Below are 24818 nucleotides of genomic sequence, written 5' to 3' on the forward strand. Positions count from 1 at the left end.
ATAAAGTTATGAGATTGAGATAGGTTGGAGAAGTGGTGCCTGGAGACAACACTCAGATGCCGGTGTTGACTGTTCCTGATCTGGATAAAGATTGACAAGTGGAACTGATGGATAAATATCCTTTTTGATTATTTGATCATTTTATGTTTATTGTTTCAAAGAAAACATTTTGTAGGCTGATTTTAATATGATTTTAGAATGATTTTATGAATAAAGGGGGGAATGGATAATGTGATTCATACATCATTGATATGTCATTTTTATATTCTTTTAAATTGATGTGGAGGTTTAATTTGAAAATGTTGTTTTGCAAAGGATACTGTTTGGTCGTTTCTTTTCATTCCAGAAGCATTTGGGGGAACATGTGACTCAAACAAAGACAATATGAAGGGACAATATGACTGGAGGAGATGAAACAAGGAGGGTGTGGCTGATTCCATCATCAACGATGCAGTGGAAGTCGAGATTGGAGGAGGAGAATACGGAGGAGATGAAGTGTAGTGGACTACATTCCAGTGTCTGCAATGAAATATAGACATATTTGATGTGTAATACATAATTGTGTCATATTCTTAGGTATTGATTTTAGTAGAATGATGTTTGATGTTATTGAATGCAGATGAGGATCTTAGATGCTTTTGTTTATTTCGATGGGGTTTAGGGACAGAAGGTCTAGGAAGGGAGAGATTCATTGTACGATTCGATGGGTTGACCAGCCGTACAATGGATATTTCTGGATAGGATTTTGTTTAAAGGGGAAACATGTGTATTTAATGGCATCATAGTTTCAAATGTCTTAACATGATTTATGAGTTTATCTGGAGTACTGCGGTGGTTGCCTGGGGCAGAGGGACCGTGAGAGAATTTTACTGTCTTGATTGATTGATGGATGGATGGATTTGGAACAAAGGTTGCCGGACAGGTTTTTCGCTCTCACACTCCATAAAGATTTATTCATAATTCATAGTAATGTGTTCACACCTCATAAACAGTTTGTTCATAATTCATAGTAATGTGTTCACACTTCATAAACAGTTATTCATATGTCATAGAAAGGTATTTTACATTCTAGAGGAGAATGTTTTTGGGTTTAAGGTTAAAGATACTCAATAAGATAAGTTGTTACTAGTCATAATCTTATTCTGTTTGGTTTCGAGACGTTTAGTTGCCGTCTCGAAAGGGGGGAATGTAGTGTATTGACAATACGATGGTGTTAAATGTTTTTAAATGGAACTGAAGGAATGTTGTTTATGGTAGTATCAAGAGGGAATGTTTTAGGTGTAATACCACATACCACAGATAGGAGGTGGGTTGTAAAGGGGAGACTGGTGATTGGCCAGAAGAGGGGGCAGCAGTGTTTATAAATAGGGGTTAAACGGTGAGACGTTAGAACGGCCATAACAATCTGACGAGTCGTTCTCCGGACAACGCGTGTCTGTAATTTATGCTGTAACCTCGTGGTATGAATAAAACTTCTAACATGATGCAGCATAACGGACTCTTTGTTGACAGCAATAATTGCCACCATTCATCATATACGACAGCTCCCATTGATTTTGTTAGTCATTCTCACTCAGGTATAATATTAACATGGCATAAGTCATACAAAATGTGTAGAATTGCAGGAAATGAGCTTCAAAACGGCAAACATATCTCTCAACCCCATGGCATAATTAGTAGAATTGCATGAAATGTGTTATAAAATTGAAACGTTTTCTCTCCACCCCATAGACATATTTGTAGAATTACAGAAAACTTTCTTTAAAACTGCAACATTTTCTCTACGCCCATGGCAAAATGTGTAGAATTGCAGGAAATGAACTATAAAGCTTAAATGTTTCTCTCCACCATCAAGAGGGGGGCCACTATAATGTTTTTCCGTGATGTGGAGGGCCCTCCAATCAAATCTTGTTTAGAGCCCCCAAAAGTCTAGAGCCAGCCCTGCTGGCAGTTCATGAGAACACTTGCTTATAAAGTCCGATCATATTCTCTTGTCCAGCTGTTTCCATAGGTCAGTGAAATCTGCTGTGCAAGCACTACCACAGGCAGCTGGCTGAGGCACAGGTCTCACGTCCACCAGGTTACACACACACACACACACAGGGAGGCAGGCATCAAGGCCAGACACACTCGCCGCCCAGTGCATGACGACAACCTGTAAGAGCTCACTCTAGAGGCATCGCAACCCGGAGCCTGAAACAACAACGACGCGCTGGTTTCAACAAATGTAATGCTCCCGGGGAGCGAACACTCTCTGAAACGACTGTGTCGATAGAGTGTGGGGGAAGAGACTTCCAATTCCCAGATTATGTCATTTCTTTACCTCAAAAGCGAATGCTTTCGGGATAAAGATGGGGAAGTCATGTGGGTCTTGCCACATAAGTGGGATGACTTCTGCAACTGTGGCTTGCCTATCCAGGGATAACAATGCCTCCTGAGCACTGACCCTTGGGTGCTTTGCTTCAACAGTCTAGAGACGAGACTGTGAATAGGACCTTGCTCTTTGCACTTTTTTGTCATTCAAATCACAATGGAGTTTTGCAACAGGTATGTGTACAGTGAATGTGTATGGCTTCAACTGCTCATTTTCCAGGAATACACAGGACTAACCATTCTACTTTTCATACAGGTTACAAATCTCTAGTCTCTGCATTTCCATCTCCTCTCTTTCTCCGTTGCTTTATACCTATACAGTGCCTTCAGAAAGTATTCACACCCCTTGACTTTTTCCACATTTTGTTGTGTCACAGCCTAAATTTAAAATGGATTACATTGAGATGTTTTGTCACTGGCCTACACACAATACTTCATAATGTCAAAGTGGAAGTTTCAAAATGTTTACAAATTAATAAAAAATGAAAAGCTGAAATGTCTTGAGTCAGTAAGTATTCAACCCCTTTGTTATGGCAAGTCTAAATTTGTTCATGAGTAAAATGTTGCTTAAAAAGTCACATAATAAGTTGTATGGGCTCACTCTGTGTGCAATAATAGTGTTTAACATGATTTCTGAATGATTACTTAATCTCTGTACCCCACACATACAATTATCTGTAAGGTCCCTCAGCCGAGCAGTGAATTTCAAACACAGATTCAACCACAAAGACCAGGGAGGTTTTCCAATGCCTTGCAAAGAAGGGCACCTATTGGTAGATGGGTAAAAATAAAACAGCAGACATTGAATATCCCTTTGAGTATGCTGAAGTTACTAAATACACTTTGGATGGTGTTTCAATACACCCAGTCACTACAAAGATACAGGCGTACTTCCAAAGTCAGTTGCCGGAGAGGAAGGAAACCACTCAGTGATTTCACCATGAGGCCAATGGTGACTCTAAAACTGTTACAGAGTTTAATGGCTGCGATAGGAGAAAACTGAGGATGGATCAACAACATTGTAGTTACTCCACAATACTAACCTAATTGACAGAGTGAAAAGAAGGAAGCCTGTACAGAATACAAATATTCAAAAACATGCATCCTTTTTGCAACTAGGCACTAAAGTAATACTGCAAAAAAATGGCAAGACTTGAAAATGATTGTCTAGGAACGATCAACAACCAATTTGACAGAGCTTGAAGAATTTTGAAAGGAATTAAGGGCAAATGTTGCACAATCCAGGTGTGGAAAGCTCTTAGAGACTTACCCAAAAAGTTTCACAGCTGTAATCGCTGCCAAAGGTGCTTCTACAAAGTATTGACTCAGTGGTGTGAATACCTATGTAAATGAGATACATTTGGAAAGATTTCTAAAAACATGTTTTCACTTTGTCATTATGGGTTATTGTGTGTAGAAAAATAATAATAATAAAAGTAATCGATTTTGAATTCAGGCTGCAACAACAAAATGTGGAATAAGTCAAGGGGTATGAATACTTTCTGAAGGCACCGTATACAGTATGCCATTTAGCAGACACTTTTCTCTATCGTGAAATGTTCGCATGGGTGGCCCCAGCGAGAATTCAATCTACAATCCTGGCAATGCAAGTGCCAACCTCTACCAACTGAGCTTGACAGGACTACTCTCCCATCTCTCCCACAGGACGACAATACACAACACAATATTGTGTTGCTGCCAGGGTCCCTCACCTCAAACTGCAACAAGGCTACACTGGAGCTTTCCATACCGACATTTTATACCTTTGAACATTTTTGCTTTAGTTAAATTCGTTTTTTTCTGACTAGCACTCATTTTCTTCACCAAAAAACAGATAAAGTCATGCATCGAAAATATGAAATGATATCTGATTTGGTTGATTTGGATATCTGGTTGAGATCTTATAAGGCCTGTGGAGTACACAGCCATGTGAATGACTGCAGAGATGGAGATGTTTGGTGGTGGGGCCAATAGCAGATGTTCATGACTCAGGGATGAATCCTAATTTGTAATGGGTGCTTGAGGTTCACGCAAATCTCCCAATGACAGTGAAGCCATTTGCTTGTGTGCATGTGAGTGTGTGTTTGTATGTGTGTGTGTGTGTGTGCGTGTGCGTGTAAATCCGCTAAAACAGAGGAGAGGTAAAGAGTGGCAGAGTTTGGGTGGGGGGTAATGGAGGGAATGGGGAAGACAGGGGAGAGTAGGGGGGATTGGTACATTAAATCCAAAACAAGGCATGGCCCCACGTAGAACAGACCAGTAGGGCCAGGGGAATCACTATACAGAGGGCCGCCCCACATCGCCACAGTCTGGCTCTGTTTACCCATTCACAGGGAGAGCACTTCCAGTCAGTGAGAGGCCCCTCTCCAGATGGTGTGTGTGTGTGTGTGTGTGTGTGTGTGTGTGTGTGTGTGTGTGTGTGTGTGTGTGTGTGTGTGTGTGTGTGTGTGTGTGTGTGTGCGTGCGTGCGTGCGTGCGTGCGTGCGTGCGTGCGTGCGGACGTGTGGACGTGTGGACGTGTTTAACTATACTTGTGGGGGACCAGAAGTCCCCACAAGAATAGTAAACAAACAAATATTTGACCAACTGGGGACATATTGTTGGTCCCCACAAGGTCAAATGCTATTTCTAGGGGGTTTAGGGTTAAGGTAAGAATTAGTGTTAGGGTCCCTACAAGGTTAGTTGTACAAGACTGTGTGTGAGTGTGAATGTGTGTGAGTGTGTGTGAGTGTGTGTGTGTGTGTGTGTGTGTGTGTGTGTGTGTGTGTGTGTGTGTGTGTGTGTGTGTGAATGTGTGTGTACGTGTGTGTGTCACCACACAATGACTTACAAATGTTTTTGCTCCAATTGTTCACTATGAGAGTACAGCATACTCAGCGGTAGCCAGTGGAACACCAAGATTGAAAAGATAGATAGCGATGACAGACAGAAATAATCTTTGAGAACAACATAGACACAAAAAGCTGAAAACCCTGTGATGCCATTATTCATTTAGATTTTGAGTCATTACAACTTTATATTGAAATCTGCAAAAACTATTCTGCCGTTAATACTCATTTCACATCGTCATAACATTGCTTTCCTTCTGTAAGTTGACTCCTCAGAGTCAGCACAGAGGAGGGTCATGTCACGGTTTCGGCCGAGGCTGCCTCTCTCCCTTGTTCGGGCAGGTTTCGGCGTTCGTCGTCTCCGGAATTCTAGCTGCCACCGTTGCATGTTCTATGTTTCCTGTTTGATTAGTTTTGTCTGTTAGCCACACCTGTCTTGTGTTATGTCTCATTAAGCACCCTATTTAGTTTCCTTGTTGTTAGTGTAGTGTTGTGTGTAATTGTTTCGTGTCAGGTGTTTGTGCGTTACCCGTGTTTCGGTACGCCAGTTACGATTTATCTTCCTCCTCGGTTGAGGAGAGTTTTTGCGCCCTGTGTTTGTGCGCTCGTGTTTGACGCCTGTGTGCGTCTGTTGGCCTCGGGCCGTGTTTGGATTATTTTGCACTCGCTAGTAAAGTCTTGTTGGACTGTACATCTGCTTCTGCGCCTGATTCCACACCTCACCATTTCTAACACCGTGACAGGTCATCGCCGGTCCTATGTTGAACAGAGCTCCAGTCTGAAATGGGGAGCAGAGCCATGTTCTTGGTCTCAATTGGACTCCCTTTTAAAATAAAGGTAAAATAAAATCAGTTAAATGAACTCTGAACCACCGTATCGGTAACAGAAGAAACACTGTTTTGGTCCATTAACCGCTTGCCCGATGAGAACTTATGATAAGGAACATTGTCCCAAGAAAAAGCAGAACAGTGAGTCCTACCAGGAGGGAGGACAAGTAAGTCAAATCTGGTGACTATCCTTATCTTTTGTCTTCATTACACCACAGTCAGATTCAATAAACAAAACAAACCACAAAAACTAAATGCTCAGCCTAGAATACAGTGCATGAGTGGGTGAAGATCGGCCATTGTTTTTCACCCTGTGATTTTGTGTCATACAGTACATAGCAGGGAGTTTAGGATCAAAGAATGTATGAGGTACACAAGGTGACCCCTGTTTTGACTGCAGTGCCCTTGTGGCATTTCTACCTCCTGCTCACCAACTCTCTGAGTTTAAAAGGCAGACAGACAGATAGACAGACGAACGGACGGTAGGACGGACGAACAGACACAGGTACAGATGTAGGATCTTAATTTGACACAGCAAAATAATCCTGCAGCAACAGAATTTGAACGTTTAGTCCATAATGTTGCTTGATCAGTGGTTAGGCAATTAGCTGGCCAAAAGTAGGCTACATGAAAAGTGCAATACTCTTAATATAACCATGTGTTAGTGTGGGTTTTCAGTGAATTTATGTAAATCACAAAGCTCATCTGCATTTACAGGGAAATTGTCAGCAACAAAAGTGATGAAATGAAGATCCTACATCTGTACAGTACTCTACTCACCCTCTTTGCAGTCGTCTCCCAGGAAGCCGGGGCAGCACCTCCACTCCAATGCTGTCACCTGGCGATACGTCAACCTGTACGTGGGCCGGACCAGGGTCCTGTAACTGAGAGCAGAGTATAGTCACTGACGGGCAGCATTGTGGCACTGGGGCAGGTGTTCACTTCATGGACATCATTAGAGGTCTTAACACTGATGTCAGTAACATTAGGACAAACCTTCACAGACGTCATTCAAATCCTTTACACTGACCTCTTTACACTGGGAATAACTCTAAATCAAAAGATGTTTAACCCATCTATAACATAGGGATAAAATAACAATGTTGATCCAAGCTTAACACTATGACCGAATACCCAGAGTCCATTAAAGTAGTCTTTCTGGATGGATCCCAGAGACATAAAACAATGGAATGCAACCACACAGTTATAAACGGCTATGGTCTTACATCAGTGTCTTTTCTGTGAGCAATGGCAGACCTGGGAATACTGGAATGGGAAAAATCATATTCATATGCCTTAATGGTGGATGACTTGCTGCTCTGTGTGGTGGTCTAGGGATTAAATCTGCCTTCTTCGACCAACAAACAACTTAACAAAGAGCATTTCCATGGGGGTGAATTATCAGTCATTAGACTGTCTGTAGTCAAAGCTGGATGACATAAAGGACCCTTTAGGCAAATAATATAAACACATCATAATTATGACCCCTGTGCAACATCTGGCCAGACTCTTGGCCAGCTGAACTGAAACCAGAATCAATGAGCTGATATTTTCCCTCAAGATGGCTTTGTCTTCACGAGATGTAGAATTATGATTCTGAAGACACCAAAATGTAGTGGCACTTGACCCATAGCTATCCTGAAGGCGACCAAGGGAAACCTGAAAATGGTAGCCCTTCCCCCAAAGCTTTTGGCTCAGCAAGATGGTTTGTTACCTTATAGGCTACTGCAACCCATTAGGATTTATATATAGATTGTTGACATGAGCAGATATTCCCTAAACTCAATATGGGTCCCAGCGCAACACTGAAATCATAACCCCTCATGTCTGAAGTTGTATTTGCCGCTGCATGACACTCGCACTGCATGAAGGGCCTGTGGGGGTGAGTGAGTGAACTGTGCCATTCATACCTGATGAGGTTAGAACAGGGTCCTGGCCACCGGCAACTCTGAAACACTCGCTTTACCAGCGTCTCCGTCCCGTTGTGCACCTGGCATGACACAATCTTCGACACTGTGTACTGACACCAGTTCCTACCAAAGGAAACCACAGGGAGGCAGAGGTTTAGTGTGTGTGTGTCTGGGAGATGGGGTTCATAACAAAAGGCAGCCAACAACTATTTTAATAAAGCACTAAAGAAATATATATATAATAATTTTCATCATCATTTAATATTGAGGAAAACTCTCTGGGAGGTCCACTTATGTCAATTAAGAAGTCTGGAATATCAGGCCAAATCTAGTATCAAATCAAATCAAGACAATAAATAAATGTGTTCATAGTGTCATAAACTAGCACTGAGAGACAATTCATATGTTAGATTGGCAGCAATGGGCAATTTTTAAGTAGTCTGCTCCATTAATCTATTCCAAACCAAACCAGAGCCACATCTTAATGCTCTGTTTCATTATTGCCAGTATTGCTTTTCATTTCGTTATTCATAGCACATATAAGAAATTAATTGCAACAGTTATATACTTTTGGCTACTTCATTCAGAATAAAGTCAATGCACATTGTATTGCTCAAGCATACACAACAAGTCCAACTTCCTGAACAGGATGATAACTATAAAATATATTTCTACAGATCAGTATATGTTTAACCTTGAACAACAACTTCTCTGATGAATACATGAGTGACTTCATTAGGTTTTCATTTAGCCTACTTATTTACTTGAGGTCCACTTACCTGCGAACCGCGTTGGTGCCTGCAAGGGGTCCAGCAGTGTGCTCAGTGTGGATGCGTTGAAATGTCATACCTGGAAACTGATAGACAAACCCGGTCTCTTGTGACAGACTGGGTGAAAACATCCAAATACAAAGAAAGCTCAAAATTATTGAAGCTGTCATTGTCCGCAAATGTAGGGTTCCTTTCGAGTGAGAGTTTGAACACTACCTGTATTGTGAAGTGCATAAAGTTTGGAGACGCGCGTCTTGGGAAGGAATAGCCGCAGGGCACGAATATATCGTCCTAATGTATCGTTAAAGTAAACGAATTCCATATAAATCTGCAAAGTCGTGAGACATTCTGTACTGTTCTCCCGGTCCCCGCCTTTGTCGTGTTGATAGGCTTTTGCCTTCCAACTCTGGAGGGATTGTCTGACTGTCTGCAGCAGCGTGCGCGCTATAACGCACTGGAGTTTGGGGAGCTCGACGCAGCAGTTTTTGTGCAGAGCGTATTACTGCTCAGTAATGTGGAACGGATAAAGTTCACGACCATCAACAGAATAGATAGTGGTAGGCTAGCTATTAGTTTTACATATATGGAATAGGAAGCCATATCAAACCTTATCCATAAATCATTTACGAGGCACAAACAAACCATTTAATGAAACCTAAGAAGTGCCTGAATTCAAATCAAATAGTGATGCAAATCACATCGGTTTAATTGATCAAAAAGTGTAAAAAGTAGCAATAAATCTGAAGGAAAGAACTAGTATTCATCAATAGCTCTTTGGCTCTGAGGTGTCACCAGGAGAGCTGGTAGGCTACATGGTAGTTACATAGGCAGGTAGGGGCCTAGAGTAAGAGTGCATTTACACATTGTTACATAGTACTCACAACCAGTATAATCTCCCGTGGGCAGATTCTGCGTGAACTCGAGATTTTACTTATGGGTTACAGAGATTACAACTAGTATAATTGTCCCCCACGATGGGACTGTGGATCTGTCTCCATCCATTAGTAGGCTACGTTACGGGATATCTCAGACAGCACTGGCCCGATTTTGATGAAACTTGGGTGAATGATGCGTCTTGCCATAGAGATCCGGCATTTACAAGATTACACTGATTGGCCCAAAGCGGGAGCTATAATAATTAACTGAAATGTGTTAGTCAAAGGTGATATCTCAATTGGCCCAAGGGGGGCGCTTCATTATTCGTGGGGAATGACATGTCAACATTTACATTTTAACATTTACATTTTAGTCATTTAGCAGACGCTCTTATCCAGAGCGACTTACAGTTAGTGAGTGCATTCATAATTTTTTTTATATATATATATTTTTTTCATACTGGCCCCCCGTGGGAACTGTTGTCTTGTTCTCTTTTGATCTCACATGAGCAGAATTTGATCATCCTTTTAATGCAGAGGAGGTCCCTGGCTGGAACAGTCCCTTGGTCACATCATTAGGACATCAAGGAAATGCTGCAAATGCTAAAACAGTGTCATATTTGTGGTATTTTATTAAAAATAATAATACAAAAGGTATTTATGAACGCAAGATTCTACTAAAGAGTCCAGAGACTTCATTTCCAACAACAACTTGTCAGAGAGAAAACATCCACATAATTAATTTGTGCAAAATGCCACATGTAATTTATAGCCCACAGATGGGATATGACTCATACAGAATATCTTAATACAGTCTAGAACAAAACAAAACAAGCACAAACAAAAACATTGGATCACTGGAGGATGTAGGAATATTAATCTTAATTTAATAATACTGTATAAACATAAGAAATATGGGAACATAAACAAATCCCTTGACTTCTGTCATTGCTTAGTCTGAGTACATCCATTGCACATTACCCTCACCAAACACTTGAATCAGTTAGTTAGCATCCTCTTGTGGTCACAGTATATCATTGCCTCTGTGGTGAGTTCCGAGACAGCCTGTCCACTCCAGCACTATGTCCCACCTCCCCCCTCCAGTCACCTGCACCTTCTCTGGATCAAAGCTCCAGTACTGCTGCTCCTTGAAGAAGTATACCTGTCCATCAGGGTGGCTGAGGGCCCCATTGGCTCCCTGGGGGACGCCCCTCCAGTCCTCCAGGCTGCAGGGGTAGTATGGTTCGGGCCTCAGGGTCCCAAGGTTGAGCACAAAGTAGCGCTGGCCTTTGAACACTACCAGGTGGCCCAGGTGGGGGTAGTAGAAGGCCTGGTCAGGGTGTCCAGGGAGGCCTAGCTCACTGCTCCGCAGGGGGAAGCCTGGGTCCATACCGCTGCTGGAGTAAAGCCACACTCGTCTGCCTGGAGGAAGAGACGCAAGGAGGAAGGTGCTGAGGTGCTTGTGGTGTGAGATGTGAAATTGCAATGCAGCAACACAAATATCAGGACACAAACGGAAAAATCAGTCTGTATGAAACATTTCTGCAATAATCTACCTGACTGTACTGTGTATCTCGAACTTGAACGCTAACACCAACTGTGATTGAAGACAGTTATTACTGTAACAAGAACAAAGAATTTCACGTTTATTGCCGGGTTACTTGTGTCTTCACGTGCAGACTACCTTTGAAAAAGTGGAACTTATTGTCCATCTTTGAGTAAGCAGCTGCCTCAATGGCGAGGGGTAGTCCTGGCCAGCGGTTCTGCAGAGGTAGAGGGGAGCTGGCCTGGCCAGCAGGAGACGCAGTCCAGAACAGCCCCCCACGGAATACTAGGATGGTACCATCTTGGTCTGCAAGGTAATATAACATGGAAGCTTTATAGGTATCAGAGTATATCACTGTCTTCAGAAGTCAATGAGGAATTTTCAACCTACTGTTCATGTAAACTTATGTCCCAAAATAGTCATATGCCAAAATCCACCAGATGGCGATGCTTACTTGAAACGTCAACTCTTATCCAAACCTTGCTTCTGACTGTGTAGCTAAGTTGGCAGAGCATGGCACTTGCAACGCCAGGGTTGTGGGTTCGATTCCCACAGGGGGCCAGTATGAAAAATGTACGCACTCACTAACTGGATAAGAGCGTCTGCTAAATGACTAAAATGTAACCTCAAATATGTTAGGTAAGTACAACTTCCAGTCGGGTGACAGAGAGCCTTTCAATTGAATTTATTTTTGAGCCTTTTTAGCATGGTCAGATAGTGACCACCAGTTCAGTCTTACCCATGGTGATGGCATCAAAGAAGCCCCTGCAGTAAGGAGGTGGGGTGGAATCAGGCTTCGCAGTGCCCCCTTCAGACAGCTCCCAGTCCTGCAGGGCAGAGCTAAACACCTGACCAGGCAACTGGATTACCTGACCACTCTCTGGCTTCCCTATAGAGAACATTCAATTACAAAAAGGACAGTAGCTTTAGTAATGTATAAGCTTTCATGACTATACATAATATACATGCATATTCTTCTATGTTACTACAATAGACCAAGTGCATCTGCAAAAAGCCTGACTGATTAATGTACATTATTTCTGACTACACAGCTTTCTGCTTTGGACAAGTACAGATATGACCTACATACCAGTTTCAAAGCAAGTTAGAGAGATACACAAAAGATACTAATTGGCACGCCATAACATTGCAGCATGGAAAACCCAACACATCACGGATGACTGAGTGCTGAGATACTGACAGCTGAGCTGACTTTTGATTTACTGTATTCCGATGCCAAAAAAAGTCAAAAGAGCCAAATGATTTTCCGATGCCACTGAATCGCAGACACAACATCTCCTTTGATTTGTCTCCAGATGTTGCCCACCCATTCTGTTTGGAAAAGGTTTAGCAAACAATTGTGTAAAGGCCTGATAAAATCGGCATCCCTAAGGAGAGCGAGACAAAACATGAGGAGACAGTTTGTCTGGCTTCTCCCTGTTTTACTGTCTAAGTGGAAACGTTGATGTACAAGGATGTTGCTTGTTTACTTTGGTGTGACTTTGAGGGGACGAGAGGATGGGAAAAAAAGACTGATAAACAATGTTTCCATCTGCTGGAAGCCTGGCTCTGTGATATAGTGATCTCTGGACATCCCTTTGGGAAAGCATCAGAGTGTTCAGATGGAAAAATGGAGTCTATACAGTAGCCTATGCTACCTGGTGTGATTCCCTGTAATAAATGTGATGGCTTTAGCCACACTTTTAATATGAAAAGATTCCGTCCTTTGTTTTTTTCAATTGATGCTTCATATACTGTATGACAGAGTGATCGGACACTGTGATGTCATGGTGAATGATAGCACAGCATATGGTGATGGGTTAAATAAACGGATGCTGATCCAATCTCTAGTCAGATTTGTGGACTAAATTCAATATGAGGTCTCAATGTCATTTTATCATCATCTCCACACCCTTATGTAACCTTGTTTCCTCCTCTACCTGACCACTGACTATTACCTCCACATGTTCTCGCTCTCTTCCACAAGTTTTTTCTTCCACTCCAATTTTTTTAAGTAGTAGTTGGCATGTAAATGACTGGTTCAAAATCTTGCTCAAATTCAAATAGAATTTAATGTTCCTCTCTCAGAGTGGAGTATGTCTACGCACCATAAAGCTGCTGTACAGCAGTGATGTCATCCCAGCTCAGCACCGTGGCTTTCCCCAGCTTCTTGTAGTAGGGGGACATGAGAGCATGGCGCACAGGAGAGTGCTCCAGGCCCAGCGTGTGGCCCACCTCGTGGGCAATCACCATGAACAGGTTGTGGCCCTTGTAGCCGTTCAGTGTCCAGCGCTCTGCCATGTCAAAGTGAGCCTCCCCTCGGCATGGGAAGAAGGCGTGCGCTAGGGCGCCTCCTGGGGTTAATAACAAAAACATAGAGAGGGTTCAGGGGTGGAAGAGAAGCTTCCCAACGCAATCCTTTGCCCTAAGAAATATGGTGGAAGCTTCTCGACTCCCATTTTCAGGCTAGGTGGAACCATCACAATGTTTCTTATGACTATCCGGTCCCTTTACATCTGAAAATAATTAAGCAGTAGAGGCTAGGGGCTATTTTCAGACCAGGCAAGACAGATCTGTAAGCAAGTGAACATTGTGACAGCTGGGGCTAGTCCCGAATTAGATCTTTCACAACTGAATCCAACTGATCTTTGGAAATTGCCCTGTTTGAAAATGCATCCTCCCTTCAGGTAAATTATGATCGTTCAGGATTCAATCAAAATGTCAAACCATCAATAGTTATACTGCTATACTCCCCACCTGGACCATCAAAGGCATTGCCCATGCCGTCGTTGTGCTCCCCCTTGTAGAAGGCGAGCCGAATGTCAGCTGAACCCTGGATGACCTCTCTGAAGGTCAGGGCCGACACGTTGCTCCACAGCTGGAAAGCCTTTCGTGCGGCTAGGGCCACCTGACCCCGAGGGAGGTGGCCAGGCCAGTTCACCACCCGGTAGGTCAGGTGATGCTTGTGCCATCTCCCAGCTGCAGAGAGATGAGATGGATTGATGAAAATAGAGGAGCAAGGGGGACTCATGACAAAGAAGTAAGATATATAAATGTTGAAAAAGAGTAGTTAAATGGGTCACTAGCACCAACTGTTGGGATCGCTGTTGTGTTGAGTAAGATTCAGATTGTCATTCATGCAGCGAATGTCATTCATGCAGGGAGATAGGATAAGGGAGAACGAGGAGACGGAGAGAGAGAGAGAGAGAGAGAGAGAGAGAGAGAGAGAGAGAGAGAGAGAGAGAGAGAGAGAGAGAGAGAGAGAGAGAGAGAGAGAGAGAGAGAGAGAGAGAGAGAGAGGTTTGCACATTTCAGGAAGTGTGAAAATGGTTCCAGATGCACTATTACAGTAATGGGAATGTGAGTGTTTAATTTTTAACAATAAGGGTGAATCCTTTGGCTAAGTGCAGAGAGAGTAATGTGTATTGCATTACTTGTGGTTTGAGCAGTGACACAACTTTAAAAAATGTAAACAACTCATTCAGAAGAGCTCTTGCTGTGTAGGATTTTTTGGTGTCAAAACAACTCCCTGCATCTTTGTAATACGAGTATAAAAATAACCTTGTAAATTGACTGCAGCAGAGGCCTTATGTCCCAATAAGACACATTCATTGAGCAAGACCACCTCACACATACCTCTAAAAAACACAAAGGTGGGAAGAGTTAGTCTTCTTCACCTATACGAGCTTAGAGCCAGAGTGTGATAAACACATTTCAAGAGCTTGTGGGAAATCACTCAGAGACCCCAAAAAACATTCACCTTGTTTCTACCTACAGTGAGGGAAAAAAGTATTTAATCCCCTGCTGATGTTATATGTTTGCCCACTGACAAAGACATGATCAGTCTATAATTTTAATGGTAGGTTTATTTGAACAGTGAGAGACAGAATAACAACAAAAAAATCCAGAAAAACGCATGTAAAAAATGTTATAAATTGATTTGCATTTTAATGAGGGAAATAAGTATTTGACCCCTCTGCAAAACATGACTTAGTCCTTGGTGGCAAAACCCTTGTTGGCAATCACAGAGGTCAGACCTTTCTTGTAGTTGGCCACCAGGTTTGCACACATCTCAGGAGGGATTTTGTCCCACTCCTCTTTGCAGATCTTCTCCAAGTCATTAAGGTTTCGAGCCTGACGTTTGGCAACTTGAACCTTCAGCTCCCTCCACAGATTGTCTATGGGATTAAGGTCTGGAGACTGGCTAGGCCACTCCAGGACCTTAATGTGCTTCTTCTTGAGCCACTCCTTTGTTGCCTTGGCCGTGTATTTTGGGTCATTGTCATGCTGGAATACCCATCCATGACCCATTTTCAATGCCCTGGCTGAGGGAAGGAGGTTCTCATCCAAGATTTGACGGTACATGGCCCCGTCCATCGTCCCTTTGATGCGGTGAAGTTGTCCTGTCCCCTTAGCAGAAAAACACCCCCAAAGCATAATGTTTCCACCTCCATGTTTGACGGTGGGGATGGTGTTCTTGGGGTCATAGGCAGCATTCCTCCTCCTCCAAACACGGCGAGTTGAGTTGATGCCAAAGCTCCATTTTGGTCTCATCTGACCGCAGCACCTTCACCCAGTCATTCAGATGTTCATTGGCAAACTTCAGACGGGCCTGTATATGTGCTTTCTTGAGCAGGGGGACCTTGCGGGCACTGCAGGATTTCAGTCCTTCACGGCGTAGTGTGTTACCATTTGTTTTCTTGGTGACTATGGTCCCAGCTGCCTTGAGATCATTGACAAGATTCTCCCGTTTAGTTCTGGGCTGATTCCTCACCGTTCTCATGATCATTGCAACTCCACGAGGTGAGATCTTGCATGGAGCCCCAGGCCGAGGGAGATTGACAGTTCTTTTGTGTTTCTTCCATTTGCAAATAATCGCACCAACTGTTGTCACCTTCTCACCAAGCTGCTTGGCGATGGTCTTGTAGCCCATTCCAGCCTTGTGTAGGTCTACAATCTTGTCCCTGACATCCTTGGAGAGCTCTTTGGTCTTGGCCATGGTGGAGAGTTTGGAATCTGATTGATTGCTTCTGTGGACAGGTGTCTTTTATACAGGTAACAAGCTGAGATTAGGAGCACTCCCTTTAAGAGTGTGCTCCTAATCTCAGCTGGTTACCTGTATAAAAGACACCTGGGAGCCAGAAATCTTTCTGATTGAGAGGGGGTCAAATACTTATTTCCCTAATTAAAATGCAAATCAATTTATAACATTTTTGACATGCGTTTTTCTGGATTTTATTGTTGTTATTCTGTCTCTCACTGTTCAAATAAACCTACCATTAAAATGATAGACTGATAATTTCTTTGTCAGTGGGCAAACCTACAAAATCAGCAGGGGATCAAATACCTTTTTCCCTCACTGTACATGGTTGAACCGGTTTACCAGTCTTGCCCCTCTTTTGAACAAGTATATAAGAAACTCCCCAAAATGTGGTCTTGGACACATAATATTTGTGTTATTTTAAGCAAACCAAATATCTCATTTATCTCTCAATGTTTACAGTGTGCTTCCAACATGCCTCATTGGTGAGGCTTGATCAATTGATGGTGCAATAGCTTGTTTCTCTCAGTCTCTCAACCATGACTTCTGTTGGCTGCCTTCACTTAATGGATGGATGGATAGATAGATACAACTTTCTTCCTTACCACACTAACATTTGAAAGAATGCCACAAAATGTTATTCCCCTGAAATGTACAGTGTCTTGCCCATTGACATTCCTGTTCAAATTGCATCTTGCCCATTGACCTTCACTGCCTAACTTGCAGAAACTGTCTTCCAATATCCCGCTCAAATTTAGGCTCTAGGTCAAATAATACCTCAACAAAATACTGTAGAATCCTTGCATGTATTATGTCCGGAATCTCTCTTTAAAGCAATAGCTCCAGGGGATCAAAAGCTTCCCTGCTGTGGACTTCCCTCTCCTAGTATTTGCACAGGGAGCAGGTGGCAGCTGTCAGGTATCAACCAGAAGCTGGAAAAGTTGGCAGTATGACGCATGCTCCTGCATTCTTCTAGTATTATCCAATCACTCCAGGGGCTGTGTGGAATTACATACTTTTCAACATCCAGACCACAAACACCAGCACCCTGTTACCCAAAACCAGCTCCATTTACCACTGAGCATGTAGGCCTATCTCTCACACAGTGAATATGTGTTGGACAGTCTCCATATGGGCCTGGGCAGATGTACAAGCTTACAGGGGGCTTATTGGAGAGAGTGTCGTATATCTTAACCATTTAGGCAGTGGTTCTCACAGACTAAAAGGGACCAGGGAGCTCCTTTAAGATAAAATAGGATGTGTGTGCAGAGAGTTTTTATCTAACTTAGAATGTGCTTCCCACGCACAAGTGGAGATTGGAGAATTCCCTGAAGATATATAAATGGCTGTGTGTGTAAATAACCTACATACTACACTGGCTGGGATTTTGAGTTAATATTGAACAACCCTAACAGAGACCAACCACGGGAAGCACATGGCCATGGATGTTGACTGCCACTACTGAGTCCTTTAATGGAGACATCAAAACCCATTTTCTTAAATTCGGACCTCAAAGCCAGGAGTAAGGATGATTTTCCGAACTTTCCTCTAATCTGGGATTGACTAAAGGAAAACCAGCCTGGGATTTGAGAATTCCTGCCTAACAGCTAATAACTAATTTGGTCATTGCGGAAACCAACAGGGCAGCTTGCCATTGGGAGTAATTGAGCAAACAACTTAATGTTATTACCTCAAATCGATGGTAATAGTTGATTCGATTAACATTTAATTGAGGATGCAGTATCAAGTCACAGTTCAGATGATGAGATGAGTTAGCCTGACAACATGCTTGACCTCTCCATTCTAGACAATAAAGTCACATTGGAATTGCTTTAGCAGTCTTTCCTTGAAGTATGACCTGGATAATCAAGTCCATCTGTATGGGCCAATTATATTTCAATTCAATCATTTGATCTTCAAAGAAGGAATACAAAATTAGTAAAATGTAGGGGGTTGGTTTGAAATTGGCCAGTAGTGAGCCCAATGTGAGCCCAAATCAGCTAAAGGGGGTCCATGGACTGGCCACTAACCTAGCTGGCTATGGCGCTTCCTGCGTAGACGCTGCCCACTGTTAGGTTTGGTCAGACCTCCATTGAAGATGCTGTTGACCCTCTGTGCCCAGGCTTGCTGGCCCCTGTCATCCCTCACCCCACACCTGGGCACTGCCATCTGGTGCTGGGTTGCACTGTCAAGACGCCCAGTGACTGGCAGGTGGGTGAGCCACTGGAACTCCCTGAAAGCCAGACAGAGGAGAGATGGATGAATGATAAAAGAAGAGTGAATGACACACAAAGATAGGAGAACACATCCAGAATGAGAGCAAGTAGAATCAAAAAGTAACAAACCGTAAAATGTGATGAAATCAATATAGCACTTCACAATGTGATGGTAGTGGGTGTTGTTTACAACTGACATCAAACCTTGCTGAGCAGTGGAGGTAATGCACCGTCTAGCTCTCCATCAATGTCAAATGCATGTGATCTAAATAAGGGCATAAATAATAGCTGCCATAATACCTCTATCACCTGGATAAATACCAGGCTCTGGTAGCAGACTGTTTCTTCCATTAGGGAAACCAAGCTTTTGCTTTGCTGATAGAACATAAACATGTAATACATTTAGATCAATCTTTTAAATGAGGCATGCTTTTCTTCTCCAAATATTGGGTAACTCCCAGTGCAACTGTGAAAACAGAGACGTGCTTGGTTTTTCACTCAAGCACAACTGCGGAATGGGACTCACTTTTGGTAAAGCTATGTTAACACAACACCTTAAAGACATTTTCACAGAGAATTAAAACATTTTCCTCAGATTTGGTATTCTGAGAAACAATTAAGTGAGTTCACAAAATCTATGAAAAATGTACATAACATCTCCTTTAACAACCAATACATTGTAATCAATCATTGACGACACTCGATTAAAGGTTTCCCTAATTTCCCATTATTACTGTAAAGTAATTTTTCTGGTAGGTTGAATGATGCCAGGCTGATTGTACCTGAGAGCTGTGTTGACCTCAATATCATTATGTTGGTGATACTCCTCCTCTATGTCACGGTTTCGGCCGAGGCTGCTCCTCCTCCTGGTTCGGGCAGGCTTCGGCGTTCGCCGTCCCCGGAGTACTAGCTGCCACCGCTCTATGTTTCTGTGTTTGATTGCTTTTGTCTGTCTGTCACACCTGTGTCTGTTTGGGAGTTGATTACGTGTCTTATAAGTTCCGTGTTGTGATCTAGGGTATTTGTGTGTTGTTATTCTGTTGCCACCGTGTCTATGATACGTGTTTGTTTTCCGTGTCATTTTTTCCATGTTTAGTGTTTTACGCGTGTGCGTAATTTTCCCTCGCCACTTCGTGTTTTCGAGGTCGGGGTTTGTTCTCTTGTTATTGAGACTATTAAAAGTCTTGTTGGACTTAACCTCTGTTTCCTGCGCTTGACTCCTCCACCACATCCACGACGGAATAGTGACACTCTAGGTATCCATACTTCTCCAGAAAATGCTATTCAGGAAAACACAGAACATACAAACAAATTCAGAATGTGTATCACACGCTCTCCTGGACCATAGACTATGTTCAACGTAAGGAAAGGGAACAAAACAATATAAAGTAATTGAGCAATTTGAGTGGACTACAACACTTAAGTGCTTTAGAATACCATGGTCAAGACATCTGGCCTGGAGGGAAGAGATGAAAGCATTGGGGCTGGTATGAAAGAACCTAAAACATCATTAAGCACTGAGTGAATACAGCAGAGGACTCAAATGAGGGCTAAGTGGTCTAATCAGCATAGTTTGTTGGGACCTCGCTAACACAGCATATGCTAATACCAGAGATGCCATTGATTATCACTGCTAGGCAAATCCCTGCCTTATCTTAGCTCATTGGTCACCATAGCAACACCCACCCGTAGTATGCGCTCCAGCAGGTATATCTCACTGGTCACCCCCAAAGCCAAGCTGCCAATGACTGGAATGAACTGCAAAAATCTCTGAAGCTGGAGACTCTTATCTCCCTCATTAACTTTAAGCATCAGTTGTCAGAGCAGCTTACCGATCACTGCACCTGTACACAGCCCATCTGTAATTAGTCCACCCAACTACCTCATCCCCATATTGTTATTTATTTTGCTCATTTGCACCCCAGTATCTCTATTTGCACATCATCTTCTGTACATCTATCACTCCAGTGTTAATACTAAATTGTAATTATTTTGCACTGGCCTATTTATTGCCTTACCTCCATAACTTACTACATTTGCACACACTGTATATAGATTTTCTATTTTTCTATTGTGTTATTGACTGTACTTTTTTGTTTATCCCATATGTAACTCTGTGTTGTTGTTGTTTTTATCGCACTGCTTTGCTTTATCTTGGCCAGGTCGCAGTTGTAAATGAGAACTTGTTCTCAACTGGCCTACCTTGTTAAATAAAGGTGAAATAAAATTTAAATATTCTCACCACTGACAGAGATGTTTGTGGTGAGGGAACAACCCATCATACTTTTCCCTGACTGGATTGATTAGGCCCTGAGGGCCGCCAGCCAGCGCTGTTCCCATGAGCAGCTGGGAGCGAGCAGAGTGCAATGTGGGATGGGATGTGGCGCTCTGGCCCACTTCGGCAGCTGGGTGATGATGGGCGGCACTCCCCTGGTCCTTCTGTGGCCTACAGTAGTCCCTTAAATGGCTGCCTAATGGAAACCAGCCAGCACAGCTGGGTAGAGACTAAATACTAGAGAGAGGGTCCTGTGCATTGGACTGGAACTCCACAGACAATTGTCAGTGCAAAGAAAACCAGATTAGTTGAATTTACTGGGTAGTCTTGGGTTTTGAACAAGGCTGGATCTAAAGCAGGCTAAATGATAAGTTCCAAAAGACACATACAAAGATACCTTGCACCATCGGTAGGTCAGATTGCCAGGGCGAAATCCTAACTTGAGATCAAGTGACGGGCATGCTTCTCAAATTAAGATTCAGCCTGACAAGTTATGAGTTACAAGTCAGTTCTCTGTTCACTATACTCTTCGGAATTTGTGTGACCAAAAACTGGGCTGTCCTGTACTGAGAAGATTTAGCTATTTAAAAAAAGTAAAAAATAAAGCCAGACCACAAAGAGCTCAAAGTGTAGCCTAGTTTGCTGATCAAAAGCTCCATTCCCAAAAAGGAGTGAAGTAAAGTGAAGAACCATGAAACTGGGACTGACTTAAGGTCAGGGAAGCCAGGCAAGCTGGGGTCAGGAACAAACTGGGTTGTGTGCAAAGCCATAATACTATGACTGGGTCAACTAACCCTGAGCTCTGTTTACCCCATTCATAGACACTAACTACCTTTAGCAACTATTGACGATAAGATCTTTTGGCCGGTGGACTTTTGTTAAGAGCCCCGGCGCTCGGTCTGAACTTTAACACGGTATGGTTTTGGAAACATAAGGAACATATCTTTCATATCAGTGAGAAATAAAAAAATGTAAACAAAAGGTTAAATTACTACATACCTTTACACGCACAGTTACTATGGAGTTAGTCTGAACAGTCGGAAGACAGAGTCGACTACCTGTGCTAATTAGCTATCTGCATCTCTAAACATCTGTGTGTAAATGGAAGACGGACGCCACAAATACGTTGTCACTGAGAAATACTGTCAGCTGCAACTGTTAAAACAAGTTAAAACAGTGTAAGTAAGTGTATATTTAGTATTTGTGAAATTATTTTGATGTGATATGAAAGTGGAAGGCTTTATGTTTCTAGAACCGTACTGCAATTGAGAATCGATTTTAGTTTAGATGGAGTATTTGGCTGTTTTGGCTGCCAGAGACAATTAGTCTCTAAACAGAACATGTAAGGTCCTTGGACTATAAGGAGTAATTTAGGCTCCTTTAGTCCATTGTTGGGCTATGTTTACCCCCAAAAGTTGTAAAGCTTTGCAAAGAGCTATCCAAGCAGTGAGGGAAGCACACTCCATAGTAGTCTGATTAATCAGGCTGTAATACATCATTAATTGGTATATACAGCCTGAAACGAATGCCTGCAAAATCGTGTAAAGCATGCCATGACAATTAAAGTATATATTCTGAATCAGTGGAGGGTGGAGAACAATCAACACTTTTATTTAGTGTGGAATTGTAGATTTTTTGGAACATTGAAATCCGAATAAAAAACATGTTGATTGTTCTACATACTCTCCTGATTCAGAATATACTATTTTCATTGTCATGGCATGCTTGGTTCATAGCTATTGACGAGAGAAAACCGAATGTCCAATATCAAACTAATTTTACCTTGGTGCCACACTGAATCAAATACCTACCAGCTCTGTAAAAAGTTGGGTAAACAATACTTTTCTGTGGATATTCTGTCTCAAATTTCGAGCAGCTGGAGGATAAACCACACAGACTAGTAGATTAAGTTTAAATGTAATTTTATTCAAGCCAGAATGGCTTTTAAGAAACATTTACACAATTTTGCAGGCATTAGTTTCAGGCTGTATCTACCAATTAATTGTGTATTACAGCCAGATGAATCAGACCAACTCCATAGTAACTGTGCGTGTGATGAAAGAACAGTGAATGCCTTAATCAAATAATTGAATGTAATTTATTACACTGAACAGTGACAGCCAGTCCTTGGCATAATTTAGGATTTTTCGGCAAATTTGCATAACCTACTTCTGCACTAGTCTCAGGTGGTGGCGCGAGATTTAGCAACACAGGTGAGCCAAAGGTAATGGATGCCTTCAAATTGAGCAGCACACAAGAAAGCAGAAACAGGAATGTCCACAAAGTTTTCTCAGGTAAAATGTTAATCTTGCCGAAAACAACACCACAAGTCCTCATACTCGGACACTTTCAATGACTCACATATTTGACAATATATATATTGACAATATATCCCGAAATATGTCTCCACGTCACTGTCTGTATCTAGAGCCACACTGTGAGGAGTCTGCTCAGAGGCACTGCCTCCAAAATTGAAGGGTGTGACTCAGTTTCCAGTGTTCCAATCCAACTTCAGTCTTGGAGATAAATATGGAGTTCCTTAGCTGCGTTCAATGTAGATCAGTGGCGGTCGGTGCCCTTTAAGATGAGGGAGGACAAATATTTTTTTAGGAGCATGACCTTATTTCTATTACAGCATATTGGATGACTGTCATTCACATTCTATTCACCCAGCTCAATGTAACGTCGATAGGTTTAGGCTACTACTGATACTCACATTTGCAACTTAGGTGTACAGGTCGAAAGACACATTCAGTAGGGCCTTGCACACCACCTAGCTGATCTAGGGTGTAATCATTAGTCCAACAGTTGCAAACAAGAGTTCCTATTGGACAAATTCAGGTATGTTTATCCCCGTTTTGTTCTGTTTGCTTCCGTTTAAGAAACGTTTTTCAACAGAATCACTTTCATAGCATACAAACAGCATGATCCCTTTGATCATTGTATAATTCCTTCTCACATCTATGCGCTCTCCTCCTCCCATCTTTTCCCTTCACTTGTGGACTTCAGTGCACAACACATCAGCTGTCTGTGACCAGGCGAAAAAGCCTTTCCAAGCCAAACCTTCATATCATAACCGCTAACCACTACACACAGCCTACACCGTTGTCACCATATTAACATCATAGTCAACATGGCTACTAGAACTAACGCGTTAGTAAACCTGATACAATCATGCAGTACAGTGTACAGTCAGCAGCAACCAGTTTAGCAGTTACACTGGCAGGCCCCGGTGGTAATAAATTAATAAAACCAAAAGCTTATGTAACCGGTGTGAAATGGCTAGCTAGTTAGCGGTGCGCGCTAGTAGCATTTCAATCGGTGACGTCACTCGCTCTGAGACCTTGAAGTAGTTGTTTCCCTTGCTCTGCAAGAGCCGCTGCTTTTGTGGAGCGACGGGTAACGGTGCTTCGAGGGTGACTGTTGTCGATGTGTGCAGAGGGTCCCTGGTTCAAGCCCAGGTAGTTGCGAGGAGAGGGACGGAAGCAACACTGTTACACTTATCTTGACTTGGAAGAGTTCCAGTATTGGATAGCCATAGCCAGCTAGCTAACATAGCATCCCTCTCTGTTTGAGCCGGGTGTTTGAGTAGGATAAACGAGCTAGCTGAATTTACTAGCTAAGTAAGTGAAAGTGAAAAAAAAATACAGCAAAATATAGCTAGCTCTCGCTCTCTCTCTTGCTTCTCCTTCATTTTTGAAGAAATTAATTTGTTCAGAACTGTTCAACTATTGTCTTTCTCTCTTTTTGAGTCAACTATTCACCACATTTTATGCACTGCAGTGCTAGCTAGCTGTAGTTTATGCTTTCAGTACTAGATTAATTCTCTGATCCTTTGATTGGGTGGACAACATGTCAGTTCATGCTGCAAGAGCTCTGATAGGTTGGAGGACGTCCTCCGGAAGTTGTCATAATTACTGTGTAAGTCTATGGAAGGGGGTGAGAAACACGAGCCTCCTAGGTTTTGTATTGAAGTCAATGTTCCTCCGGCTACACCATTGTGAGACCCTACAGAGGGCTGTTGAGGCTACTGTAGACCTTCATTGCAAAACAGTGTGTTTTAATCGATTATTTGGTGACATTTGAATAGATTTAGTATAGTTTTATCTAAAAAGGATAACATTTTTAATGTTTCACTATATAAAAAAAACGAAATT

At 42.4% G+C, this 24818-nt stretch overlaps 2 protein-coding genes across 4 annotated transcripts in view; both read right to left on the reverse strand.

The window, feature by feature from the left end:
* The window catches only part of LOC121579392 (collagen alpha-1(XXVI) chain-like), a 61215-nt gene extending 52048 nt beyond the window's left edge, over nucleotides 1-9167 (reverse strand). For 2 of the 3 annotated variants that reach the window (XM_041893961.2, XM_041893959.2), the window contains exons 1-3: nucleotides 8718-9167; nucleotides 7939-8061; nucleotides 6809-6912 (exon numbers count right to left, since the gene is read on the reverse strand). In XM_041893961.2, the coding sequence (XP_041749895.1) occupies nucleotides 6809-6912; nucleotides 7939-8061; nucleotides 8718-8878 (388 nt within the window). In that variant the 5' untranslated portion in view covers nucleotides 8879-9167. The remainder of the gene's footprint in view (nucleotides 1-6808; nucleotides 6913-7938; nucleotides 8062-8717) is intronic. The other variant, XM_041893962.2, reaches the window with a different exon arrangement.
* Nucleotides 9168-10197: 1030 nt separating this feature from the next.
* LOC121578878 (matrix metalloproteinase-28-like) lies at nucleotides 10198-21431 on the reverse strand. Its single transcript, XM_041893200.2, has 7 exons — nucleotides 21370-21431; nucleotides 18201-18403; nucleotides 13887-14108; nucleotides 13238-13483; nucleotides 11869-12018; nucleotides 11245-11435; nucleotides 10198-11078 (listed from the first exon to the last, which is right to left on the reverse strand). Exons 1-7 carry the CDS (start codon nucleotides 21429-21431, stop codon nucleotides 10608-10610), a joined length of 1545 nt encoding a protein of 514 aa, XP_041749134.2. The 3' UTR covers nucleotides 10198-10607.
* Between the last annotated feature and the right edge of the window lie 3387 nt (nucleotides 21432-24818).

Source organism: Coregonus clupeaformis, chromosome 13 (genome assembly GCF_020615455.1).
Source record: "Coregonus clupeaformis isolate EN_2021a chromosome 13, ASM2061545v1, whole genome shotgun sequence".
NCBI classification, from domain to species: Eukaryota; Metazoa; Chordata; class Actinopteri; order Salmoniformes; family Salmonidae; genus Coregonus; species Coregonus clupeaformis.